The 22,465-nt window shown below is 41.8% G+C and overlaps 2 protein-coding genes across 3 annotated transcripts in view; one reads left to right on the top strand and one right to left on the bottom strand.

Moving 5' to 3' along the window:
* Positions 1-22,465, top strand: part of Ube4a (ubiquitination factor E4A) — a 39,985-nt gene that overhangs the window by 8,520 nt on the left and 9,000 nt on the right. For both annotated transcript variants that reach the window (XM_051197288.1, XM_051197289.1), the window contains exons 3-15: positions 5,652-5,825; positions 6,626-6,738; positions 8,269-8,421; positions 9,374-9,533; positions 10,134-10,336; positions 11,331-11,522; positions 12,939-13,272; positions 14,351-14,471; positions 16,666-16,970; positions 18,408-18,540; positions 19,577-19,764; positions 21,301-21,401; positions 21,501-21,614. In XM_051197288.1, the coding sequence (XP_051053245.1) occupies positions 5,652-5,825; positions 6,626-6,738; positions 8,269-8,421; positions 9,374-9,533; positions 10,134-10,336; positions 11,331-11,522; positions 12,939-13,272; positions 14,351-14,471; positions 16,666-16,970; positions 18,408-18,540; positions 19,577-19,764; positions 21,301-21,401; positions 21,501-21,614 (2,291 nt within the window). The remainder of the gene's footprint in view (positions 1-5,651; positions 5,826-6,625; positions 6,739-8,268; positions 8,422-9,373; positions 9,534-10,133; positions 10,337-11,330; positions 11,523-12,938; positions 13,273-14,350; positions 14,472-16,665; positions 16,971-18,407; positions 18,541-19,576; positions 19,765-21,300; positions 21,402-21,500; positions 21,615-22,465) is intronic.
* Positions 965-2,529, bottom strand: LOC127231625 (phosphatidylinositol N-acetylglucosaminyltransferase subunit A-like). The gene has a single exon (XM_051197290.1). It carries the CDS (start codon positions 2,516-2,518, stop codon positions 1,073-1,075), a length of 1,446 nt encoding a protein of 481 aa, XP_051053247.1. The 5' UTR covers positions 2,519-2,529; the 3' UTR covers positions 965-1,072.

The raw sequence follows: 22,465 nt of genomic DNA, 5'->3' as shown, positions 1-22,465 counted from the left end.
AGCAAGTATGCAGCCAGCCACACATACACACTCTAAAGAAACGTAATAAAAAAATTAAACAATTCTATTTTTGTTTGTTTGTTTAAAATTCATTCTCATCTTTATTTTTGGTCATGAACATGTTTTTAACAGTCTTTGTTTATGTGAGTAGCTATAACATCAAAAGCAATGCAATTTAAAAAAAAAATACAGTCCTTTTAGAAAATTCCTCAATGTTCACTTCACTTTAAATAATTGTAAATAGCTGGTTGGAACAGTGTGTTTCCACATGCACTGACAGTTATAATCAAGGTGTGTATACAGAAACACATTGTCATACATACACAACAATAATAAGTAGTTTTTTAAAGCCTACAACAGTGCTACCAGCACCTAGGACTTGAAAAACAAAATCTCTTCATACACATAGGATATGAAGTATCCACCTAGGAGAACACATATAGCAGGATTAGAGAAGTACTTAGAGTATGTGATAGTGGCATTTTCCTTAAATTAAGTAACTTGAGCATTTAGTGTGTGATAACTGTTTTACCACCTCACATTAGCTGGTCCTCTGTGGCAGAACATTTTCTATAGAGCAGATGGCAGGTGCTCAAACATGTTGGCAAGTTGCTCAGATTGTGTGGTACACTTACTGAGTAGACCCATGTGTGAGTATATGATCTCAGGGTCCAGTAAAGAAACATCCGTTTGACTTGACATAGTTCACAGAACTGTCTCCCTAAAGGAAGTTTGCATATGTCTGGTGGATGTTGAATTGATGGCATGATGTTAAAAATTGGCCCAAAAAGACCCAGCACCCAAGGCTCCCAAAATAGAATGTTAAAACGTCTCCACTGGAGGGGTTTCACTGAATCATGCCTGAGTGGCCAAAGTGGACTCCCTAAAGTTAAAGAAATGCAAGGAGTGTCAGGAATCATGTGAACTTTTAGCTTTCCTCAAATGAAACAGTGAATGTTACAGAGGAGGCATGCGTGATCTATGAAGTTAACTTAAAAGTCCAGAAGCAAAAGAACAAGATTCTTTTCAACTGTTAATAGAGCTGTCTAAAGTTTACAGTTGAGGCTTGCTTCTACCTGCTCGTGGATACCTCTTCAATCACATCCCCTTTTATATCATGAGTCCACACTTTCTGTGGCCCAGTGGCATCTATTGCCACATCAATGACAGAATCAGGAGTCATCCATCTCAGGAACACGAGGAAGAGGTAGCTGAACACAGCCAGCAAAGCAAAACTATAGCCTGTAAGTGGGCCGCAGTGAGAGGTGAGCCTAGTCAGCCTCTCATGCATTGGCAACACCATTTCCTTCGCCACCCTCTCATACACCTTCTCAGTTCTCTCTGCCACATTCCGCCAGGTGTAGAAAGCCTTTACTACGCTGTGGATCTTTTCTGCATCTGGTAACATCCCTGACTTCACTTGGAAAATAGCTTTTTCCAGCCCTTCACACAAAGATTTTACCGAAGGTTCACATAAAATAATAAGATTGTCTGGAAGGACTTCAGGAATCCCACCAACCTTGGTGCTGACGACCTGCAGACCACAGCTGGCAGCTTCCAGGATTGCCATGCAGAAGGCTTCGGTCAGGGAGGTATTAAGAAAAATACGTCCTTGAATTAAGACATTTCTGACATCCTTGTGTTCTAAAGCTCCCAAAAGATGCACCCTGTCATGTAGTTGGTATCTTTCCCGTACTTCTTCCAAAACAATACTCTTTGGTCCCTCTCCACCAATTAGGAAGTTTAACTCGGGATATTTCTGACAGAGTTCAGGTATTATACCACTGAGCAGATCAATCCCTTTTCTGTAAACAAGTCTGCTCACTACAACAATAGTTATTGCACTGTCATGCCTCCTCAATGGTCCAGGGGTGAAGTCAGTAGGGTCTACAGCATTAGGAATGACTGACACTCTTTCAGGATTCAGTGCTGCTCGTAGTACAGTGTTTTCCTTACTTGTATGAGAGACACAAATTATGTGGTTTGTGTCACAGAGAGACACAGTTAGAAGCTTGTTTGTGAGCACAGAGCTGACATCAGCAAATCCAAAAAGGGAATGGTCGGTGAAGACTGTCTGAAGCCCCATTGTCTTGGCATGGAAGAGAGCATCATGGGCCATGGCAGAAAAAGAACTGTGGGAATGAATTATGGTAACTCTCTCCCGAACAAATATGTACCTGAGCAATGGCAGACTGTGAAAGAGAGTTGTGGCTGTAGATTGGTTGTACATGACTCTGAGAGGCAAATAATAAACTTTGAGGCCATTGGTGAGATAACGGATGCCCTTTCGATTTCCATAAGCATGGGTGACAACTATGACCTTGTGCCCCCTCTCGATGAGGCACTGAGAAAGCTGGTAAATGTGACTTTCCACACCTCCTGTGTTTGGGTAGAAAAAGTCAGACACCATGCATATTTTATGTGCACGGGTGCTATCGGTGGAAAGATTTGGAGGGCTAAACTGGGAAGGCCTCACTGAAGGGGGCTGGCCTTGCTCACTTCCTCCTCGATAGGCCATGCTGAGTTGGTTCACAGATTCACTTCTCTGTGCAACCCAGTTAAGAAGTATGTCTTCTGTCACCTGAAGTTCATACTGTAATCATTTTTCTCCTTATTGAAGGGTAGTAATGCTCAAATAGTTCCCTTCACTTTTTTTTTCTTGACCTTTTTTGTTATGTAGCCCTTTCCTTCATGAGTTCATGCGTGCCTTCTTTTTGGTGTAGATCCCTCTATTTCCATGCTGCCTCTGTAATTAAATCAAATTTGATTAAAATTAAGAGACATTTTTTTCATATTCCTAGAGCTAGTTGTACAGATAAAAGCAATCTCTTTGAGAATAACTTCTGTTAACTTTTAAAATACTTAAGCTCTTTTTAAAATTCTGTATTACATTCATTTAGTGTGTGTGTGTGTGTGTGTACATATGTGTTGGTCAGTGGATAACTTGTGTGTTCAGTCCTCTCCTTCCACCATGTAGGTTCCAAGGATTGGTCTCAGGGCACCAAGCTTGGCAGCAAGTGCCTTTATGTGCTGAGCAACCTCACCCTCCCTAAAGTTCCCAAGCTGTTTGAGCCAGCAATTCTACTTCCGAGATTTTTGTTGTTGTTTTGTTTTGTTTTCAAGACAGGGTTTCTCTGTGTAGCTTTGTAGACCAGGCTAGCCTCAAACTCACAGAGATCTGTCTGCTTCTACCTCCCGAGTGCTGGGATTAAAGGTGTGCACCAACAATGCCCAGCTTACTTCTGAGATTTTTGTCTTATGAAATACTCACCCACGTGAACAAAAACAATCAGATTACATTCAGTGCTGTATTACTTAAGATCATGAAACCCTGGAACAGTTCTCATGTTCATTTGATGAATAAACATGGAGTTTAAGTGACTACATAAGTCGTAGTAAAGGCAAAAAAGTATATTACAATGCAGCTATTAAAAGGAATGAGATGGGCTGGGCCTGCTAGTGCAGGTTTATAATCCCAGCTGCTCCAGAGGCTAAAGCAGGAGGATCAGGAGTTTAAGTTATCTTTCTTACATAGTTAGTTAAAGGCTAGCCTGAGCAATATAAGACACTGTATCAAAAACAAAAACAAAAAAATAGAGCTGGGGATGTAGTTCAGTTGGTAAAAATGCTTGCCTAGCAAGCATAAAACCCTGAGTTTAATGCCTTGTACCACATAAAAGCAGGTGTCGTGTGCGTCCCTTTAATTCTAGTAATTTGGCTGTGGAGACAAGAGGATTAGAAGTTCGCCTGGTGGTGGTAGTGCATGCCTTTAATCCCAGCACTCAGGAGGCAGAGGCAGGTGGATCTCTGTGAGTTCAAGACCAGCCTGGTCTACAAGAACTAGTTCCAAGACAGCCTTCAAAACCACAGAGAAACCCTGTCTCGAAAAACCAAAAAAAAAAAAAAAAAAAGGATTAGAAGTTCAAGATCATCCTCGTGGTGGGGAGGGGATTACACTTGTTTCAAAAAACACAAAGACTTAATAAATGGAATTAAGAAGGTCTCTGAATGACTAACAGCAAATAATGCTGGTGTTGATAAATTAACAGGCCTGTTGAAGGGCTGGAGAGGTGGCTTAGCAGCTAAAGAGCATGTGATGCTCTTGCAAAGGACCTGGGTTTGGAGTTCAGCATCCACATGGTGGCTTATAACCATCAGTAACTCCAGTTCCAGTTCAAAGCCCTCTTCTGACCTCTACAGCCATAAGGAGGCTCTCTCTCTCTCCCTCTCCCTCTCTTTCTCTCTCTTTCAGGCAAAACACCTATACAAATAAAAATAATTTTTTAAAAGCCAGTTGAGAAGCTAGACAGAAGATCAGGTGGTTAAGAGTACTGGTTGGCTCCTCTTCCAGAGGTCCTAGGTTCAATTCCTAGTACCCACATGGCAACTCACAGCCCTTTATAACTAGTACCATGGAATCTGATGCCCTGTTCTGGTGTGCAAACATACATATAGAAAAAACACTATGTGTGTGTGTCTGTGTCTGTGTGTATGTACATATACATACATACATGCATGCATGCATACATATATACATACATTCTTTAAAACCAGTTGAGGGCCTGGTAAGATAGCTCAGTGTGTAAAGGCACTTGCTTCCAGTCCTGATGACCTGAGTTCAATCCTTGGAACCCACATGGTGGAAGGAGAAAAAAGGACTCCCCCCAAGTTGTTCTCTGATCTCCAAAAGCATGTCATGACACATTAACATAAAAATGTTTTAAAGTATGGTCCAGATCTGTAATTAAACAACAACTAAAACATTAGAGAGATGGCCCAGCATGCACATTCCCACACAGAATGCATCATTAAAAATGCATCAGGGCTGGAGAGGTGGCTCAGTGGTTAAGAGCACTGACTGCTCTTCCAGAGGACCTGGGTTCAATTTCCAGCACCCACATGACAGCTAACAACTGTAACTCCAGCCCTCACACAGACATACATGCAAATAAAAATAAATGTTTTAAATGCATCTTTTTAAAAAAAATTATCCTGGTGAGATGCCTCAGCAGGTGAAGGTGCTTGCCACCTAGTCTGATGACCTAAGTTCAGTTCCCAAGACCCATATAGAAAGAGGAGAAAATGGGTTGCTACAGGCTGTCCTCTGACCTCCAGGTAAACACGGACACACATTCCCCACACACAAAAGTAAATGTCAAAGAAACAAGGAAAGCACAATTTTAAAATAAAAAACAATGGCAATGAACATTAGCACAGGAGTCTGGAGCACTGAAGAATTAAGCAGCTACCTATAGGATACTGATTTGAGGAACCTTGCTACAAGACATATTCCTGAGTGTTAAATTACCAAAACAAATCTATTCTCCAGGGAAAGGCCATACATTTAAAATCATTAAATCATAAAATCATTTATCTATTTGCTAATTATTTTTTTTTCTCTAAGAAAGTTAATGTTGGTAATTTTGGTAGGGTGGGTACAACTCTGGGTAGAAGTAATAAAGCTTACTGTATAGAAGGCGAGGTTTATAGCCAGAATTTCAGAATTCTACGATTTCACTTGCTCACTAATAAGATGAATAATTTGTTTCACCTGCAATTGCCTTCCTAGTAGTTAGCATCCAAACATTCTAGATAGTATGTTTTATTCTAAGGAAGGATCATGCTGTGTAATGGCTTACATGTTCTGGCAGATGAGCTCCCAGCAAGCCCAGATGACTCGGATAATAGTGTGTCAGAGAGCCTGGACGAATTTGACTACTCTGTGTCTGAGATTAGCCGCTCCTTCAGGTCACAGCAAGAAATATGTGAGCAACTCAACATCAATCACATGATCCAAAGGATCTTCCTCATTACTCTGGACAACAGTGAGTTGCAGACTTCCTCTTGGCTTGGTCTAGGGACTGCTTTGACTCTTAGAAAACTGCTATTTTTAAGGCTTAAAACCACCCCTAGAGCACAGGATTTATCTTAGTAAGCTTTTTAATTGCCTGAAAACAATATTTCAGCCAGGAGGTGGTGGCACACAGCTTTACTCCAACACTGGGGAGATAGAAACAGGAGGATCTGTGAGTTCAAAGCCAGCTTGGTCTACAGAGTGAGTTCCAGGACAGCCAGGACTCAGGGAAACCCTGTCTAGAAAAACAAACAGTATTTCTACAGATCTAACTTTCTGTGCCATGTTAGTGCTGACTGGGCTGTGTGACTACTTTTCTGTACTACCTTTAAAAGAAAGTAGAAAGAGTAGCTAACCCCATTTCCTTCTTCCACCTATGCTGAGAGGTTCAGAGGTGTTTTAACTCTGTGCCCTATCTGTAATTCAATCCTATGGTTAATGCTGGTATCTAGAATTTCTTCCTAAATGTCATACTGAGGGTCCATAACAGTCCATGTTCTTTAATTACTTTGTGTATCAAGATCACAGGTATTCTTGAATTCAAGAGACTTGCTATCAAGATCAGTTGTTGGAAGCTGAGCACAGTAGTGCATGCCTTTAGTCTCCAATACTGGGGAGGCTGAGGCAGGAGGGACCACTTGAGCCTAGGAGTTAAGACCAACATAGGCAACATAGCAAGACCCTGTCTCAAAAAAAGCAAGGCAAAACAAAAGCAGTGTCATGAGGACAGGAACATTATCCTTAACCTATCAAATTAAAACTATTTCACAGGTGATCCAAACTTGAAAAGCGAGAATGGCATCCCCAGCCGTTGTGTGTATTTGGAAGAAATGGCAGTAGAGTTGGAAGATCAAGACTGGCTGGACATGAGCAATGTTGAGCAGGTACTGTTCCTGACGATGGACCCTCATCAAACCATAGCCATGCAGCTAAATCCTTTCCATTCTCCAGACTCTGCTGCTTGCTTCCGCCTCTCCATTGTATATGGTATTCCTCACTGGCCACACATCCAAATCCACCCATTGGTTAAGAACCAGTTAAAATGCCACCGAAGTTGCCAGAAAAGAATTGCCCTCCTCTGAGTTCTTTATCCTATCCATTTCTTATGGGAACTGTCACTGTCTCATGGCTTTTTATTCAACCTGTCTTATCATTCTTATTAGACTCTAAGTTCCTAAGACAAGGCCAATCTCTTCCTTACATACTTACAAAAAAATCAAAATCAGGCTGAGGAGATGACTCACAAGCAAGTTTGGCTCCCCAGCACCCACATGAAGCTAACTGTGGCTATGTGGGACTGTCCCCTCAGTGTCACAAATGAGAGGGAGTAGAGAGAAGAGGGTTTCTGGGGACTTGTCCATCCAGCCTAGCTGAAAAATAGTGAGCTCCAGGTTTACTCAGCTCAGAGGAATGAGGTAGAGAGTGATGGACCAGGTTATCCACTGTCCTCTGACCTCATTCCAGACCTCAGGAGATCAAGTACAGAAAGCCGTCATCCATTGGGTAGAACTGTTTCCCAGGGTATCAGAGCCCACAGTAAGTGTACTGTGCCTTTGAAAACTGATTTACAGTTGGGCATGGTGGCAGATACTTTTAATCCCAACATTGGAATTCAGAGGCAGGCAGAGCTCTGTGAATTCAAGGCCAGCCTGATCTATATAATGAGTTCCAGGGCAGCCAGGCTATTAGGAGAAGCCCTATTTCAAAAAACAAAATAATCCAGGACAGGCTCCAAAGCTACACAGAGAAATCCTGTCTCAAAAAACAAAAGGAACCTAGAGAGATGGTTCAGCTGTTATGAGCATATACAGCTCTTACAGAGGACCCAAGTTCAGTTCCTAGCACCTATATGGCTCACAGCTGCCTGTAACTCCAGTTCCAAGGAGAACCAATGCCTCTAACTACCATGAACACCTTCAGTCATGTGCACATACCCACACAAACACACAATACATACACATAATTAAAAATAATAATGTTTGGGCTGGAGAGATGTATATAAAAATAATATTTTAAAAACTTGAGTGGTCTGCAAAGCCACACAGAAAAGCCTCTCAAAAAAACAACAACAAAAAAAAAAAAAAACAAAAAAAAAACAAAAAACTTGAGACAAGAGACTGATAACTTGGCATTTAACTCATTTAAAGTATCTCTAAGCCTAGTAATCACACAGAAAAGTAGATTTCACATATTCATCATTGATTCTTAATACCATCCAACAAGTGACTTTTTGTTTGTAACTGTCACAGAATTTGAGACTTACTTTACAGTAACTATGTATGTAATTAATAGCTACATTTCTAAATTTATTGTGAACTACATCTGATTCTCAAAAGCATGTATCAAACTTTAGATCTTAGTGGTCTAGAATTTACCTTGCAGTAGATTATTGTTCTGTTTATTTTTGTTAATAGGCCATCTTTGCTCGGTTATTGCTTCAAGATCCAGGAAACCACTTGATCAGCATGACTTCTTCTACAACGTTAAATCTCTCTGCTGATCGAGATGCTGGGGAGAGGCACATCTTTTGTTACCTTTACTCCTGCTTCCAGAGAGCCAAGGAAGAGGTAAAGGAATTTAGATTGTCCTTTTGACTTTAGCATGTAAGAGTTGCGTCAGTGTAATATATATGTATATTATGGTATATCTGGAACTGAGTATTTGTAGGACTATGACATTGCCATAAAGCCTTAGTCTCCTTTCTGTGGCTTAGGGTTCATCTCTCTTGCTAGTTAACCAATGCCCCTATTCTCTATATATACCTCTCTAGAAATCACACCCTTTAAAAAAAAACAAAGACTAAGTACCAGATCAGTCAAGTGAGGTAGCACATGCCTGTAATTTCAGCATTCATAAGAGACAGTCATGAAGATTGCTACAAATTCAGAGCCAGCCTATCCTACATAGTGAGACCAAAATAAAACAACACAGGCCAAGCAAAACCCAAATCTGCTAACATCATTTCCAGTGAGGTGGTAATACTGAATTGGTCTAAACTTGACATTTTCAGAATTAGAATTTTAGCAAGTGGCCTTTTAAGCCAAAGAAAAAGTCTGTTATGAATTTTAAGTCCCCAAGAAATCAATATTGCCAGGCAGTGGTGGTGCACACCTTTAATCCCAGGCAGAGCCCGGTGGGTCTCTGAGTTTGATGCAACCTGGTTTACAGAGCAAGTTCCAGGACAGCCAGGAGTATACAGAGAAACCCTATCTCAAAAAACTGCCATGTGGTGGTGGTGGTGGTGGTGGTGGTGGCGGCGGCGGCGGCGGCGGCGGCGGCGCACGCCTTTTATCCCAGGACTCTGGAGGCAGAGGCAAACAGATCTCTATGAGTTCAAGGACAGCCCAGTCTACAGAGTGGGTGCCAGGACAGGCTCCAAATGCTACACAGAGATATTGGGGAAAAAAAAAGAAAAGAAAACAATAGTGTTTGAGAAAGTGGTATGTTTTCATCCTATTTACTGTACCCATCCTTGCTGCATGTTATAGAAAACTGTATGCTTCTCTCTCTTTGTTGTAGATTACCAAAGTTCCAGAAAACCTGCTCCCCTTTGCAGTGCAATGCAGGAACCTCACTGTGTCCAACACTCGAACAGTTCTCCTTACCCCAGAGATCTATGTTGACCAAAACATCCATGAGCAACTGGTAGATTTGATGTTAGAAGCCATTCAGGGAGCCCGTGAGTATAGAAGCAAGGCCTTTAAATATCTACATTTAGAATACCAATTTAAAATTCTTCTGATTTTAGAAAGTCATGATTTAGAGAACTATTATGATTCTGATAGAAATTTAGGAAGACAGCTTACACCTTGATCTTTTGGCCTCAATACCTCAAAAATATAATAGAGGGACTATAGAGATGGCTCAAAAGTTAAGAGATGGCTCAAAAGTTAGGAGCACTTCTAGCTGCTTTTCCAGAGGATCCTGGTTCAATTCTCAGCACCCACATGGTGGCTTACTATTATGTGACTCCAGTTCCAGGCAGATCCACTGCCCCCTTCTGGCCTCCACGGGCACTGCATGCACTTGATACACAGGCATACATGCAGGCAAAACACCCACACACATAAATAAAAGTAGGTAGATCATAAAGAGCCAATGTTTGCAAGTGGGTATATAGCTCATTAGTCAAGCACTAATGAACAGTTGCCTGGCATTCATCAGTCTTTGGTTCAATTCTTACATCACAACAGATAGACACAGACAGACAGACCATGAAACAATATATAAAGACAAAAATTGACATGGCCTCCTTCCTTTCTCATTTGTCTCCTATTAGATTTTGAAGATGTAACTGAGTTTTTAGAAGAGGTCATCGAAGCCTTGCTGTTGGATGAGGAAGTTCGAACATTTCCTGAAGTCATGATTCCAGTGTTTGATATTTTACTAGGCCGAATAAAAGATCTGGAGCTCTGCCAGATCCTACTGTATGCATATCTGGATATTATTCTCTACTTTACCAGGCAAAAGCATATGGCCAAGGTAGGTCTGAAAGGCACCATGTGCTCATGGTGCTAACAAGTTTCCTGCCCTGATGGCACTGTTACATTGCCTATAGAAAGCCAGATATGGTGCCATGTGCCTTGAATCCTAGCACTTGGGAGTGGAGGCAGGAGGATCAATGTTATCCTCAGCTGCAGTGTGAATTTGAGGCCTTGAGAACAGAGCTGGTGAGATGGCTTAGTGCTACAAAGCCTGAATACCTAAATTCGATCCCCAGAATCCACATGATTGAAGAAAACAAGGAAAGAACCAACCTCCCACACACAAGTTGTCCTCTGACCTCTATACTGTGCCCATGATATGCATGTACATACATAAAAATAAATAAATGTTCCAAAGTTTTTTCTTGTAATTTGAGGCTGGCCTGGACTTTATAAAAACCTGGCCTTTAAAAAGAAAAAAGAGAAGGAAAAAAAGAAAAAGGAGCCAGATGATGGTGGCATATACCTTTAATCCCAGCACTTTAGGAGACAGAGACAGGAAGATCTCCAAGTTTAAGGCCAGCCTGGTCTATAGAGCAAGTACTACGACAGCCAGGGCTATATAGAGAAAACCTTTCTTGGAAGAAAAAACAGAAAGAAAGAAAGAAAGAAAAAGAGGGGCTAGAGAGGTGGCTCAGCAATTAAGCCCACTGGCTACTCTTCCAGAGGTCCTGAGTTCAATTCCCAGCAACCACATGGAAGCTCATGACCATCTGTAATAAGATCTGATGGCCTCTTCTGTCTATTGCCCTGTCTGTCATGCAGGCATACATGCAAATAGAGCAGTTGCATACATAAAATAAATAAGTAAATCTTTAAAGAAAAAGGTGTGTGTGTGTGTGTGTGTGTGGGTGGGTGTGAGTTGTGTGTGTGCGTGTGAGTGTGCATGCGTGTATGTGAGTGTGGGGGGGGTTGGTTGTATTGAGATCCTTGCATCTCATCCCCTTTATCTCACCATACAATGAATAAGTAAGTTTTGTCCTTTCCTGCAGGTTTTTTTAGAATACATTCAGCCCAAGGACCCTAGCAATGGGCAGATGTATCAGAAGACCTTGCTGGGAGTAATTCTGAATATTTCGTGCTTGTTAAAGACTCCGGGTGTGGTGGAAAATCATGGCTACTTTCTGAATCCATCTCGTTCCAGTCCTCAGGAGATCAAAGTACAGGAGGCCAACATTCATCAGGTGGAACTGTTTCCCAGGGTATCACAGCCCCCTGATTTGAGACGAGCATTTTCTCAGGAACCATGTAGGGATAAGGCTGTGTCAACCTCTTTGGGAAAGCAAATTGATCTGATTGGCTTTTGTCATAATATAATAAAATTGCCCTCTTACTGGGAGTGATGGGGTAGCTTGTAATCCTAGCACTTAGGAGATAGAGTCAGGGATCAGGAACTCAGGACCATCTGAGCTACATAGTAAGTACTAGACAAACCTGCACTATAAGAGAGCCTATCTCAAAAATGAAAGAAGGAAGCAAAGAAATCACCCCTGGCACATGCCTTTAATCCTAGTGCTCAGGAAGCAGAGACAGATGGGTCTTTGTGAGTTCGGGAACAGCCTGGTCTATAGAGCTAGTTCCAGGACAGCCAGAGAAACCCTATCTCAAGAAATAAAAAGAAATCACCCCCTTCATATCCTTCACAGTGACTTTGATGTTGGTGAGAGTAAACTTCTAGATTAGATAGAAGCACCTGCCCCATATGATGACACTGTCACACTCCCTTCAGTCCTTGCCCTTCTTGCCAAGATACTTATTGTCACTTATCTCATAAAACCTTCTGACTAAATGCCATCTTATAAATCTTTGTCCCTTGCCCTTCTCTTTATGTGCAGACCTCTTAAAATAAAACTTAGCAAAGTCTGACTGTGGGGCATTAGATGGCTAACTGGGGCACAGTTTAAGGGTCCCATTTACTATTTAACCATCACGATGCTGTCAAGCAGATGTTTAGCAGACTACAGCAGTAGCCAAATCCAACTGCCCATGGTGTTTGTTTTGTTTGTAAAGAGAGACTTACTGGGGCCAGTGAGATGGCTCAGTTGGTAAAAACACTTGTCATCCAGCCTAATGATTTGAGTAAGGTCCCTAGGACCCACATAGTAGAAAGAGAACACAACCTGTTCCCAAACATCCTCACACATAATGCTCAATAGCATGCCCCTCCCACATACTAAATACATTAAGACTAAGTAAATGTAATATAAAAATTAAAAATATTTATTGACTGTAACCATGTTTATTTGTACTGCTTATGACTCAGTTTCATTCTGCAGTGGTAGAGTTGAGTAGTTGCTATGAGAACCATGACAAACAGAGCCAGAAGAATTATCATTAACACTTTACAGAAAAACCCCAACCATAAAGCCTGTTAAACCCTCTGCAGCTTGGCAGCTGACCAGAAAATGTCCCATAAGTACCCAGGAATACATATATTTTAAAAAATCAGAATCAAGGAATAAAGTGCAAAAAAAGTGAAGGGAAAGATTAAAATTAACATATTTTTAGAAACTTGTATTTGCTAGTGTTTAGGAGTAAAAAAGAAAATGCCAGGATTATGAAATTGGAATGTTCTGTGGTTGTGTTTTCTGATTAAACAGTTCATGGCTCAGTTCCATGAAAAGATCTACCAGATGCTGAAGAACTTGCTCCAGCTCTCTCCAGAAACCAAGCACGGTATCTTGTTCTGGCTTGGAAACTGTTTGCATGCAAATGCAGGACGCACCAAGATCTGGGCCAATCAGATGCCCGAAATCTTCTTCCAAATGTATGCCTCAGATGCCTTCTTTCTGAATCTGGGTGCCGCTCTCCTGAAGCTGTGCCAGCCATTCTGCAAGCCCAGATCCTCCCGGCTTCTCACTTTTAATCCCTCATACTGTGTCCTGAAGGATTTGAATGATGAAGAACGAAAAATTAAAAATGTACACATGAGAGGTAGGTGGGCAGAGAACTGGGCTTTTCAAAACAGTGAATGTGTGTGCCACCTCTAAAGCATTTGCTCCCTTCATCTTTAAGAAAGTGCCTCTTGTTCAAAACAGATTAGACACAGTGGAGAACTAGTTAAATGATTTTAAACATGGATTTTTGAAAACAACTGTTATCCCTTAAATGTTAGGTCTTGGTGAGACCCTCTGTCTGGTTTGACAGCCTTGAACATTCGTCCCCTCATCTTTTATAGAAAGGGCACAGCTGCCGTTGTTTTTTGAACTCAGAGGGCAGAAGAGGGCAGACATGTTGGCATAGTGACAGCAGTGCAGGAAGGAGCGAGGGACCAGCTTTGCAGAAGCTGAGGTCTTCATGGCTGAGTCATGAAAGGCAAGTCAGGGTTTACCAGGCAAAGGAGAAGGAATGTGTGACAGGACAAGAACAGGTAAAAGTCTGTGGAAGGAACTGGGGAATGATGGCACATGCCTTTGGTCCCAGCACTTGAGATGCAGGCAGATCTCTGCATTTGAGGTTGTCTAGGAAAAAAAAAAATCTATGGAAGGTCTTTACAGAGGAACTGTAAAAAGTTCCATGTAGTTAGAGCAAGTGGGGTGAAGAGTAAGAGGTGGGAAGGAAGAAAGCTGACTCCAAATTGGAGAACACTTGAAGAATACAGAAAAGTGAAAAAGAAATGAATCAGCCATGATTCTGTCACTCAGAATGAATCTCTCCTCCTAGGTTTTTTTAAATCCTCTTATAATTATAAAACATATCTGCACAAAAGTAACTCAGCTTGAGCACAGGAGAACATAGAGTAAGTGGAAATGGTCCATTGTCTATCACTTGGGGGGAAATGCAGTATCATCACTCATTTTGTTTTTTGCTGATTTCATTGGTTCATCAAGAGATTTAACTATATATGTGGATAGCAAGAAGCCAGAGAGTGTTTGTAGACAAGGAAGTAGTTGGAGATGTGTTGTGAGGAAGCTACCATTGTAGCAGTATGCAAGTTGAGCAAAGTAAAATGAGACTGAAGTCCCAGACAGAAGTCAGTGTGAGCGATCATCATTCCTTTCACTTCTTCAAGGTTTGGACAAAGAGACCTGTTTGATCCCGGCTGTGCAGGAGGCAGTATTCCCCCAGAGCTACAACCTTGTGACGGAGAACCTGGCCCTGACAGAATATACCTTGTACTTGGGATTTCACAGGTAACTCCTTTAATGTCACTGGAAAAGAAATGTTTGTGAAGAGCTAGTTAGTTGTGCTGACAGCTCAAAAGTTGAAAGTGAGTCTAAAGACTTGTGTTAGGATGTCATAAGGATCAAACTCATGTGCATTTGTTTAAATTTATGTGAGGCCACTTTGAACCGATTACTTACAGTTTTTATCTATTTTTTAAATTATCAATGTACTAAAGTTTTTCTACATTTTGCCAACTTTTCAATCCCCATCTTTCTGTTGTTATCTAGGAAGACTGAATTATTTTTCATTTTACATTTCACATACTACTCTTGAGTTCTTATTACTTCTGATGCCAAAGGGCCAAGAGACAAAACTGAAAAAAATTGAGAGAATAATGATAAGGGATTTCAATAAGACAAGTATAACCACAAAAGAGCTGTGAGCCAGAGAGAAAGGGTTTTAAAAATGGGAAGGTTGAGAACTTGTGTGTAGAGGTTCCAGAAGGGTCCGTTTCTAGCAAGCCAGCTACATGTCACTCTACAATCTCCCCTCTTATTTAGCTGAGAATGGTTGCCAGTATAAGGGGGGAGGGATAACTCACTCATATTTCTGATCTGGAAAGAGTACTGTGAATACTGATTTGTTTTTACTTGGGGACAGGACACACATGCTCAAGTGTGATGGAGAAGCCTGAAGTTGGTGTCAGGTGGCTTTCTCAGTTGCTCCTCATCATATCTTTTGAGGAACTATCTTTCACTGAACCTGGAGCTCACTGATTCAGCAAGACTCCGGGGATCCTCCTATCTGTGTGTCCCCAGCATTATCACTACAGGAGTACAGTGCCAGACTCAGCTTTTACTTAGGTGCTGGGCATCTGAACCCAGGGCCTCATGCATGCACTACAAGCAGTTTACCATCTGAGCCATCTCCCCAGGTCCCAGTAATACTAATTTTTATTTGTTTGCTTATTTCAAGACAGAGTTTCTCTATCTTGGAACTTGCCCTGTAGACCAGGCTGGCCTCAAAATCCGATCCACCTGTCTCTACCTCCCAAATGCTGGGATTAAAGGCATGCATCACATGTCTAGCCTGAAATACTGATTTTTTTAAATGCCTTCTCAGGATATTTAAATTAATGTAAGGCATTTCCCCCCCAAAACTCCCAATAACAAATTACTGAAAAAAGAAAAGAAAAACTGTCTTTTTTGGCTTTTCGAAAAACAGATTTCTCTGTGAAGCTCTGTAGACCAGGGTGGCCTTGAACTCACAGATATCCACCTGCCTCTGCCTCCCAAGTGCTGGGATTAAAAGCGTGTGCCACCACTGCCCAGCTAGAAAGTTTTTCTAACCTGTTGTTGACATTTTAAATGTGGTAACAGAAGTTCAGCATGTGCTTGATCTGCTCAACAGTCTAAATTCAGACTGGATGCCTGGTATCTAGTTTCCCAGTCAGTAACCCTAGTCACTGTCCACAAGAACAAAGGGAGTGGAGAGGGGATAGTGGTGCACACCTTTAATCCCAGCACTTGGGAGGCAGAGGCAGGCAGATCTCTGAGTTTGAGACCAGCCTGGTCTGCAGAATGAGTTCCAGGATGGCCAGGGATACACAGAGAAACCTTGTCTTGAAAAAACAAAAACAAACAGCAACAAAAGAACCAAAGGGAGTGATTTCTGATTGTAGATGTTGAAGCATTTAACAGTAGCTTTTAGTTCTAGGTCTTCCTTTCAATGTTCAAATGAACTTCTATAAAGAATAATTACTCTATGCTAAACAACAGAGGGCTGGAGGCTGCTTGTAGATTGTGTGCCAAGTGATGGCTACTTTGTGTGGTCATTATAATCAAGCCTTTTTTTGGATGCTCAGTTTTCTAACTGTGCAAAGATTGTCCTCTGGCCCCACCTGTGTGCTGTAAAGTTTGTGCTGAGCTGCTCATTCTCTATCTTGTTAAAACGACTGTCTTTAGTAATAACCGCTCACTATGCACCATGCTCACTCAGAAACTGCTCTCTCTTCATAATTACCTTCATATTTGTTGCGTACATGGTAACATTTCCCCAGAGCAGTGCACCTTTCTTCTGTCCAGTCAGTGACTTTTGTGAGTGCCTTCTGTGACATTGTACTAGAATAACCAAACGAGGATTTGCTTTCCAGTGTAGTCTATACTACACTGCCCCACATGAGTCTCCCTGACCTGGTCTCTTCTGCTTTTTTGGGGGCAGGTTGCATGATCAGATGGTAAAAATCAACCAAAATCTGCATCGGCTGCAGGTTGCCTGGCGGGATGCTCAGCAGAGTTCTAGCCCTGCTGCTGACAATCTCCGTGAGCAGTTCGAACGCCTGATGACCATCTATCTTTCTACCAAGACTGCTATGACTGAGCCCCAGATGCTGCAAAACTGCCTCAATTTGCAGGTGTCCATGGCTGTTCTGCTGGTCCAACTGGCCATAGGCAATGAGGGCTCACAGCCAATAGAGCTAAGTTTTCCTTTGCCAGATGGCTACAGTTCTTTGGCTTATGTGCCAGGTAAGCAGCCTGTCCCTTGGGAGCATCCTATTAATAGTCACCTAAGTTTAACTGGGTCACCTTGGAAGCTTAATCCTCAAAAGACCGTCCTTAGCTATCAGTCCATTGTTTTTAGAGAAAGTACTCAAACTTGTACTTGCGAATAACATCTCCTGGCCAAAGCATGGTGGCACTAATGGTTGCTTCTCCAGCTCTGTTTCTCCAGTGCTCTGACAGTCAGAAAACAGCCTTCACAAGATGGGCTGCAGTCAGGGTTTTCACAGCTCTTAGTTTCTGTCATTAATATTGTTTGTCTTCAACTTATAATTTGTTTGTCTAACTCTCCCTGGGCTTTTTTAGAAAAAAGGGAAGCACCTCTTGTTAGTTAACTCAGAAGGGAGATTGTGTGTATGTATGTCAGGGAAGGGCCAATAGATATTGTTCACTAATCAGATTAAATGTTCTTGAACAATGTCCTGGTCTCCTATGGCTACAAAACAAGTCCCCCCCCCCACCAAACAAAGCAGTTTAAAACAATAAACATTATCACACATAGCTCTCTGGGTCAGAAATCCCAGAGCACTTGACTGTGTGATGCTAGCTTAGAGCACTAATGAGCTAGCTCATGGCCAGCTATCAGTCAGAGCCATAGGACTCTGAGGACTCAAGGGGAGCTGGAGGGTCCACTTACAAGTCCAGTCATGTGGTTGTCATCAGGCCTCAGCTGCTTGCCAGGAGCTCCACACATTTCTCTGTAGCACTCATGATGTGGCAGCACAAGGCGCCAAATGAAAGCTGCAGACTTCGATAGCTAACCTTAAGAATGATGTACTCTACTATATACATCAGGGTATCTCCTAACCTATCATAATGTAGAAAGGGACTTTGCCAAGGTATGAGTGCCAAAAGGGGAGGATGCTCAGAGGACCATCCTGGAGCCCCTTGATGCAGTCACCTAGTGTAACTAGCCACACCTAAAGCGTAGCTTAAATTGCTACTGACCTTTGAGGGCACAGCATGCTTGTGTTAGCAAAATTTTGTGTTACTACTGTTCATGCATCTACTCAGATAAAAATAAAGCTTGATACACATGTAAGAGATCACAGTAGTTTATCACCATGTCTGGTACTTAGATGGTGATAAAAGTTTGGTACAAAAGACTTTCTGAGAGGTGGCTCAGAGGTCAAGAGCACTGACTGCTCTTCCAGGGGTCCTGAGTTAATTCCCAGCAACCACATGGTAGCTCACCACCATCTGTAATGAGATCTGGTGCCCTCTTCTGGACTGTAGGCATACATGTAGACAGAACACTGTATACATAATAGATAAAACTTTAAAAAAAAAAAAAAAAAGACTTCAATTTTTTTAACCTTCATTAATTAATGTGAAGAGACAGATTGGAATGTTGTTTAGAACCAATGAACAGATATTTGGCTAATTCCAGCAATTCTTTTTCAGAATTTTTTGCAGATAACCTGGGTGATTTCCTCATTTTTCTCCGGCGATTTGCTGAGGACGTCTTGGAGACATCAGCAGATTCCCTGGAACATGTCCTTCACTTTATCACCGTTTTCACTGGAAGCATAGAAAGGTGAGGTGCTGGAAACGTGCCCATCACTATTAGAGCTACAAAACATCCCTACTGCTGTGCTGAGACTTCATAAACAGAGGACTCTGCCCACAGAGAATGTGAACCTGAATATAAAGGGTCTGCTGGGAATTCCACTGCTGGTCCCTGGTTAAAATAGTTAATCAGAATACCAGAGGCCATACCAGTGGCATCCAAGTGCTAAATTCTTCTACTAATTACATGAGTCAAAGCTTGCTCCTAAACCTTGAGTTGGGTAAGTAGTAAACCTAGGTTCATGTTACTTCTAGCCTTCTCTCTGAAACAGGGATACTATGGGTTTAGAATTGCTTCCCTGATTTTTTTGTTTGTTTGTTTGTTTTGTTTTTTGCAGGGTGGGGGTATATATGTAGACCAAAGGAAACAATTTCTATACATAAAAGGGAACATTTGCTGAAAAATAAAAATAAAAATCCACAACTAACCTTCCCTGAGTTGAGCAGACCCTAAGGGAAGTCAGAAGCCAACAAGCATTGATTAGACACATAGGTAGGGAGTATGGGTGCTATCAGGTAATTATAACCTAACCTTTGCTCTCAGAAAGCTCGGGAAGCCAAATGTATTCACAATGAACCTGTCAAAGAGTAGTGCATTGGTATAGAGAAGAAAACTGAATGTCTAAGCTTTAAATGGAAATTGAAGTGCTCCCTCACACATGGTAAACTTCCATCTCAAGAGCTAACTGACCAGGCATAATAGTGCACTTGTATAATCCCAGCACTCAGGAGGCAGAGACAGGAGGATTGCCATAAGTTCAAGGTCAGTCTGGTCTGCATAGTGAGTTCCATGACAACCAGGACTACATACATAGTAGAACCATCTCAAAATAACATATTAAATGGCATATCCTGTATCAGCTGAGTACTGACAACTTGAAACAGGTGTGGTTTTTTATATATTTAATAGTGATATGGTATGTATTGGCTCCTTGTGTAGAACAGAATCAATCATATTGGGGAAATTAAGTACTCTTGCTCATCTTGCTTTCTGCCCTCTGCAGAATGAAGAATCCCCACCTAAGGGCCAAACTAGCAGAGGTGTTGGAAGCTGTGATGCCTCACTTGGATCAGACCCCAAATCCCTTGGTGTCCAGTGTCTTTCATCGGAAACGTGTGTTCTGCAACTTTCCATATGCTGCCCAACTTTCAGAAGCCCTAATCAAGGTTTTTGTGGACATTGAATTTACAGGTAAATGAGTCATGTGGCCAGCTCTAGAGCTGAGAACTAAGTTTCATGGCTTGATCACCTTTGAATGTCACAGGAATGTCAACCAGCATGTCTTGATTACTTACTGTGAGACAGGCTTGATGCAGAGTGCTTTATTTTTTCTTACACCATTAACTTGTCTATCTGAAAGTTTATCTATATTGTTCTCATTGTATATGTGAGAAGATAGATACTTAACAAGTTTTAACTTTTTATCATACAACTAGAAGAGATATAGAACCAGCTCTGTCTTACAAAAAACAAACAAGAACAGGAAAAAACAAATCCCACCTACATAGTGTTGGCAAGCACAGCAATCATGAAGACCTGAGATTGAGCTTTACGATCCAGGTGAAAAAAAGCTGATTTAGCAACATGTACCCATAATCCTAGATCTAGGTTGGGGGGGGAGACAGGGGGATGCCTGGAGCTCACTGTCCATCCAACCTGGCCAGATCTAGTGAGCTCGGATTTTAATAAGAGATTCTGTCTCAAAAAACGAGGTGAACAGCAATTGAAGAAGACACTTGGTGTTGACCTTTAGGCTCCATATGTGCATGTGCAAACACACACACATACACATGTGTGGACACACACATAAACATGTATGAACACATACCCACAACATGTATGTACACATTTTTAAAAATTAGTTAAAATAAACAGTACCAGTAGACAACATTGTCTTTCTCTTCAGTCCTGAGCCCATGGGTTTGATTAAGAACTTTGTCTGAACTAGTAGGCAAGGTATGTTAGGCAGTTCCATAAGAGTCTTTTTAAAGGGTATTTCTGCCATCTGGTGACATATACAGTTAACATTTAAAGAGTCATTTAACATTTTATTAGCTAACTTTCCATATTTTTTTCTGCCTTTGTCTCTTCATTTACTCTGGGTCTTTCCTCACCTGTAAAATGAGTCAAAGCTGGGCACGTCTTTAATCCCATCACTCAAGAGACAGAGGCAGGTGGATCTCTGTAAATTCAAGGCCGGCCTGGTCTACAGCCAGAATTACCCAGAGAAACCTTGTGTCAGGGTGGGGATGAATTGGGGTTGGGTTCCTAGAGAGGGCTGGGGATGTAGCTCAGTGGTAACACACTTGCCTAATGTGTGCAAGGCCTGTGTTTTGTGTGTCATGTATGTGTTTTAATAGAATATCCTTTAACAATTTCATACATGTAAAGAATGCTTGATTATACCCCCACCCCAGTTCCCTCCTCCCACTTCCTCCAGGTACTCCCTACTCATCCCCTTTCCCCTTTCACAACCCACTGAATCCAGTTAGTGCTGCCTGTTGGAATGCTGACTAGTGTTGTTGATGTGATCTTGTGCAGGTAATTACAGCTACAGCCTAGGATTTATACCCGCACCACAAGGGGTATGGGCTAGGGGGACTCCCGGGGATGATTTTGGCAGCAGCCTTGGCATTCAAAGTAAATAAACCACATATGCATAAGCTTCTGCTTATTCTATATTAAACAGTCTACCATTGCCGATTTCTTCTTCTTGCCTTACTCTAGGGGATCCCCATCAATTTGAACAGAAGTTTAATTACCGCCGCCCTATGTATCCCATTCTAAGATACATGTGGGGGACAGATAGTTACCGAGAGAGCATTAAGGTAAGAGAGGTTCTCATGAAACCAGTTGCTTCAGGTCAGCCTCAGGAAAGTTTTTGTGATTTGGTACTGAAGTATCTTCTTCTTGGGCTGGACTTACAGGATTTGGCTGACTATGCCTCTAAGAATTTAGAAGCTATGAATCCCCCACTGTTCCTCCGATTTCTTAACCTGTTAATGAATGATGCTATCTTCCTTTTGGATGAAGCCATACAGGTAAAAAAGAAAGAATTGTACTTTTTCCTATACTATCTGTGGTGGTGTCAATGAGAAACCCTTCAGATCATCAACAATGGTGGTAGTGGGATGGTGATGGTAGTGTTTGGTTCTCTTTCTCTATCTCTCTCTCTCTCTCTCTCTCTCTGTGTGTGTGTGTGTGTGTGTGTGTGTGTGTGTGTGTGTGTGTGTGTGTGTGTGTGTGTAACAAGTTTTCTCTCCCAGAGTTTGGGGATTGCAAATATGAACCAGTAAACCTGGCAGAGAGTATATTCTTTTTTTTTTTTTTTTAACCTCATTTTTGTTGTTGTTGTTTTGTTTTGTTTTTTGAGACAGGGTTTTTTGTTTTGTTTTGTTTTGTTTGGAGCTGAGGGCCTAACCGAGGGCCTTACGGTTGTTAGGCAGGTACTCTACCACTTAGCTAAATCTCTAGTCCTGATACAGGGTTTCTCTGTGTAGCTTTGGAGGCTGGCCTGGAACTAGTGTTGTTTTTTTTTGGGGGGGGGTTTGGGGGAGTTTTTTTTTTTCCCCTACAGGGCAGGGTTTCTCTGTATTGCTTTGGAGCCTGTCCTGGCACTCACTCTGTAGACCAAGCTGGCCTCAAACTCACAGAGATCCTCCTGCCTCTGCCTCCAGAGTGCTGGGATTACAGGTGTGCACCACCATTTACTTTAAACATTCTTGCACACCAAAATGTAATAGTGTGTTCCACACTTGCCATTGCATAGCTTTCTAGGTTTACCAGTTTCATTAGAGACATGATCAAGGGTCATTGTTGAAGTTTCATGGGCTTGGGTGGTTCTTTGGTTGAGAGTTTAAAAGATGGTTATTGGGGCTGGAGAATGGCTTAG

This window comes from Phodopus roborovskii, unplaced genomic scaffold, assembly GCF_943737965.1.
Source record: "Phodopus roborovskii unplaced genomic scaffold, PHOROB, whole genome shotgun sequence".
Lineage (NCBI taxonomy): Eukaryota > Metazoa > Chordata > Mammalia > Rodentia > Cricetidae > Phodopus > Phodopus roborovskii.
This window is presented reverse-complemented; position numbering and strand designations above follow the sequence as displayed.

Excerpts from the sequence above, each read along its gene's own strand:
- LOC127231625 (XM_051197290.1), bottom strand. The coding sequence starts at position 2,518 with ATGGCCTATCGAGGAGGAAGTGAGCAAGGCCAGCCCCCTTCAGTGAGG.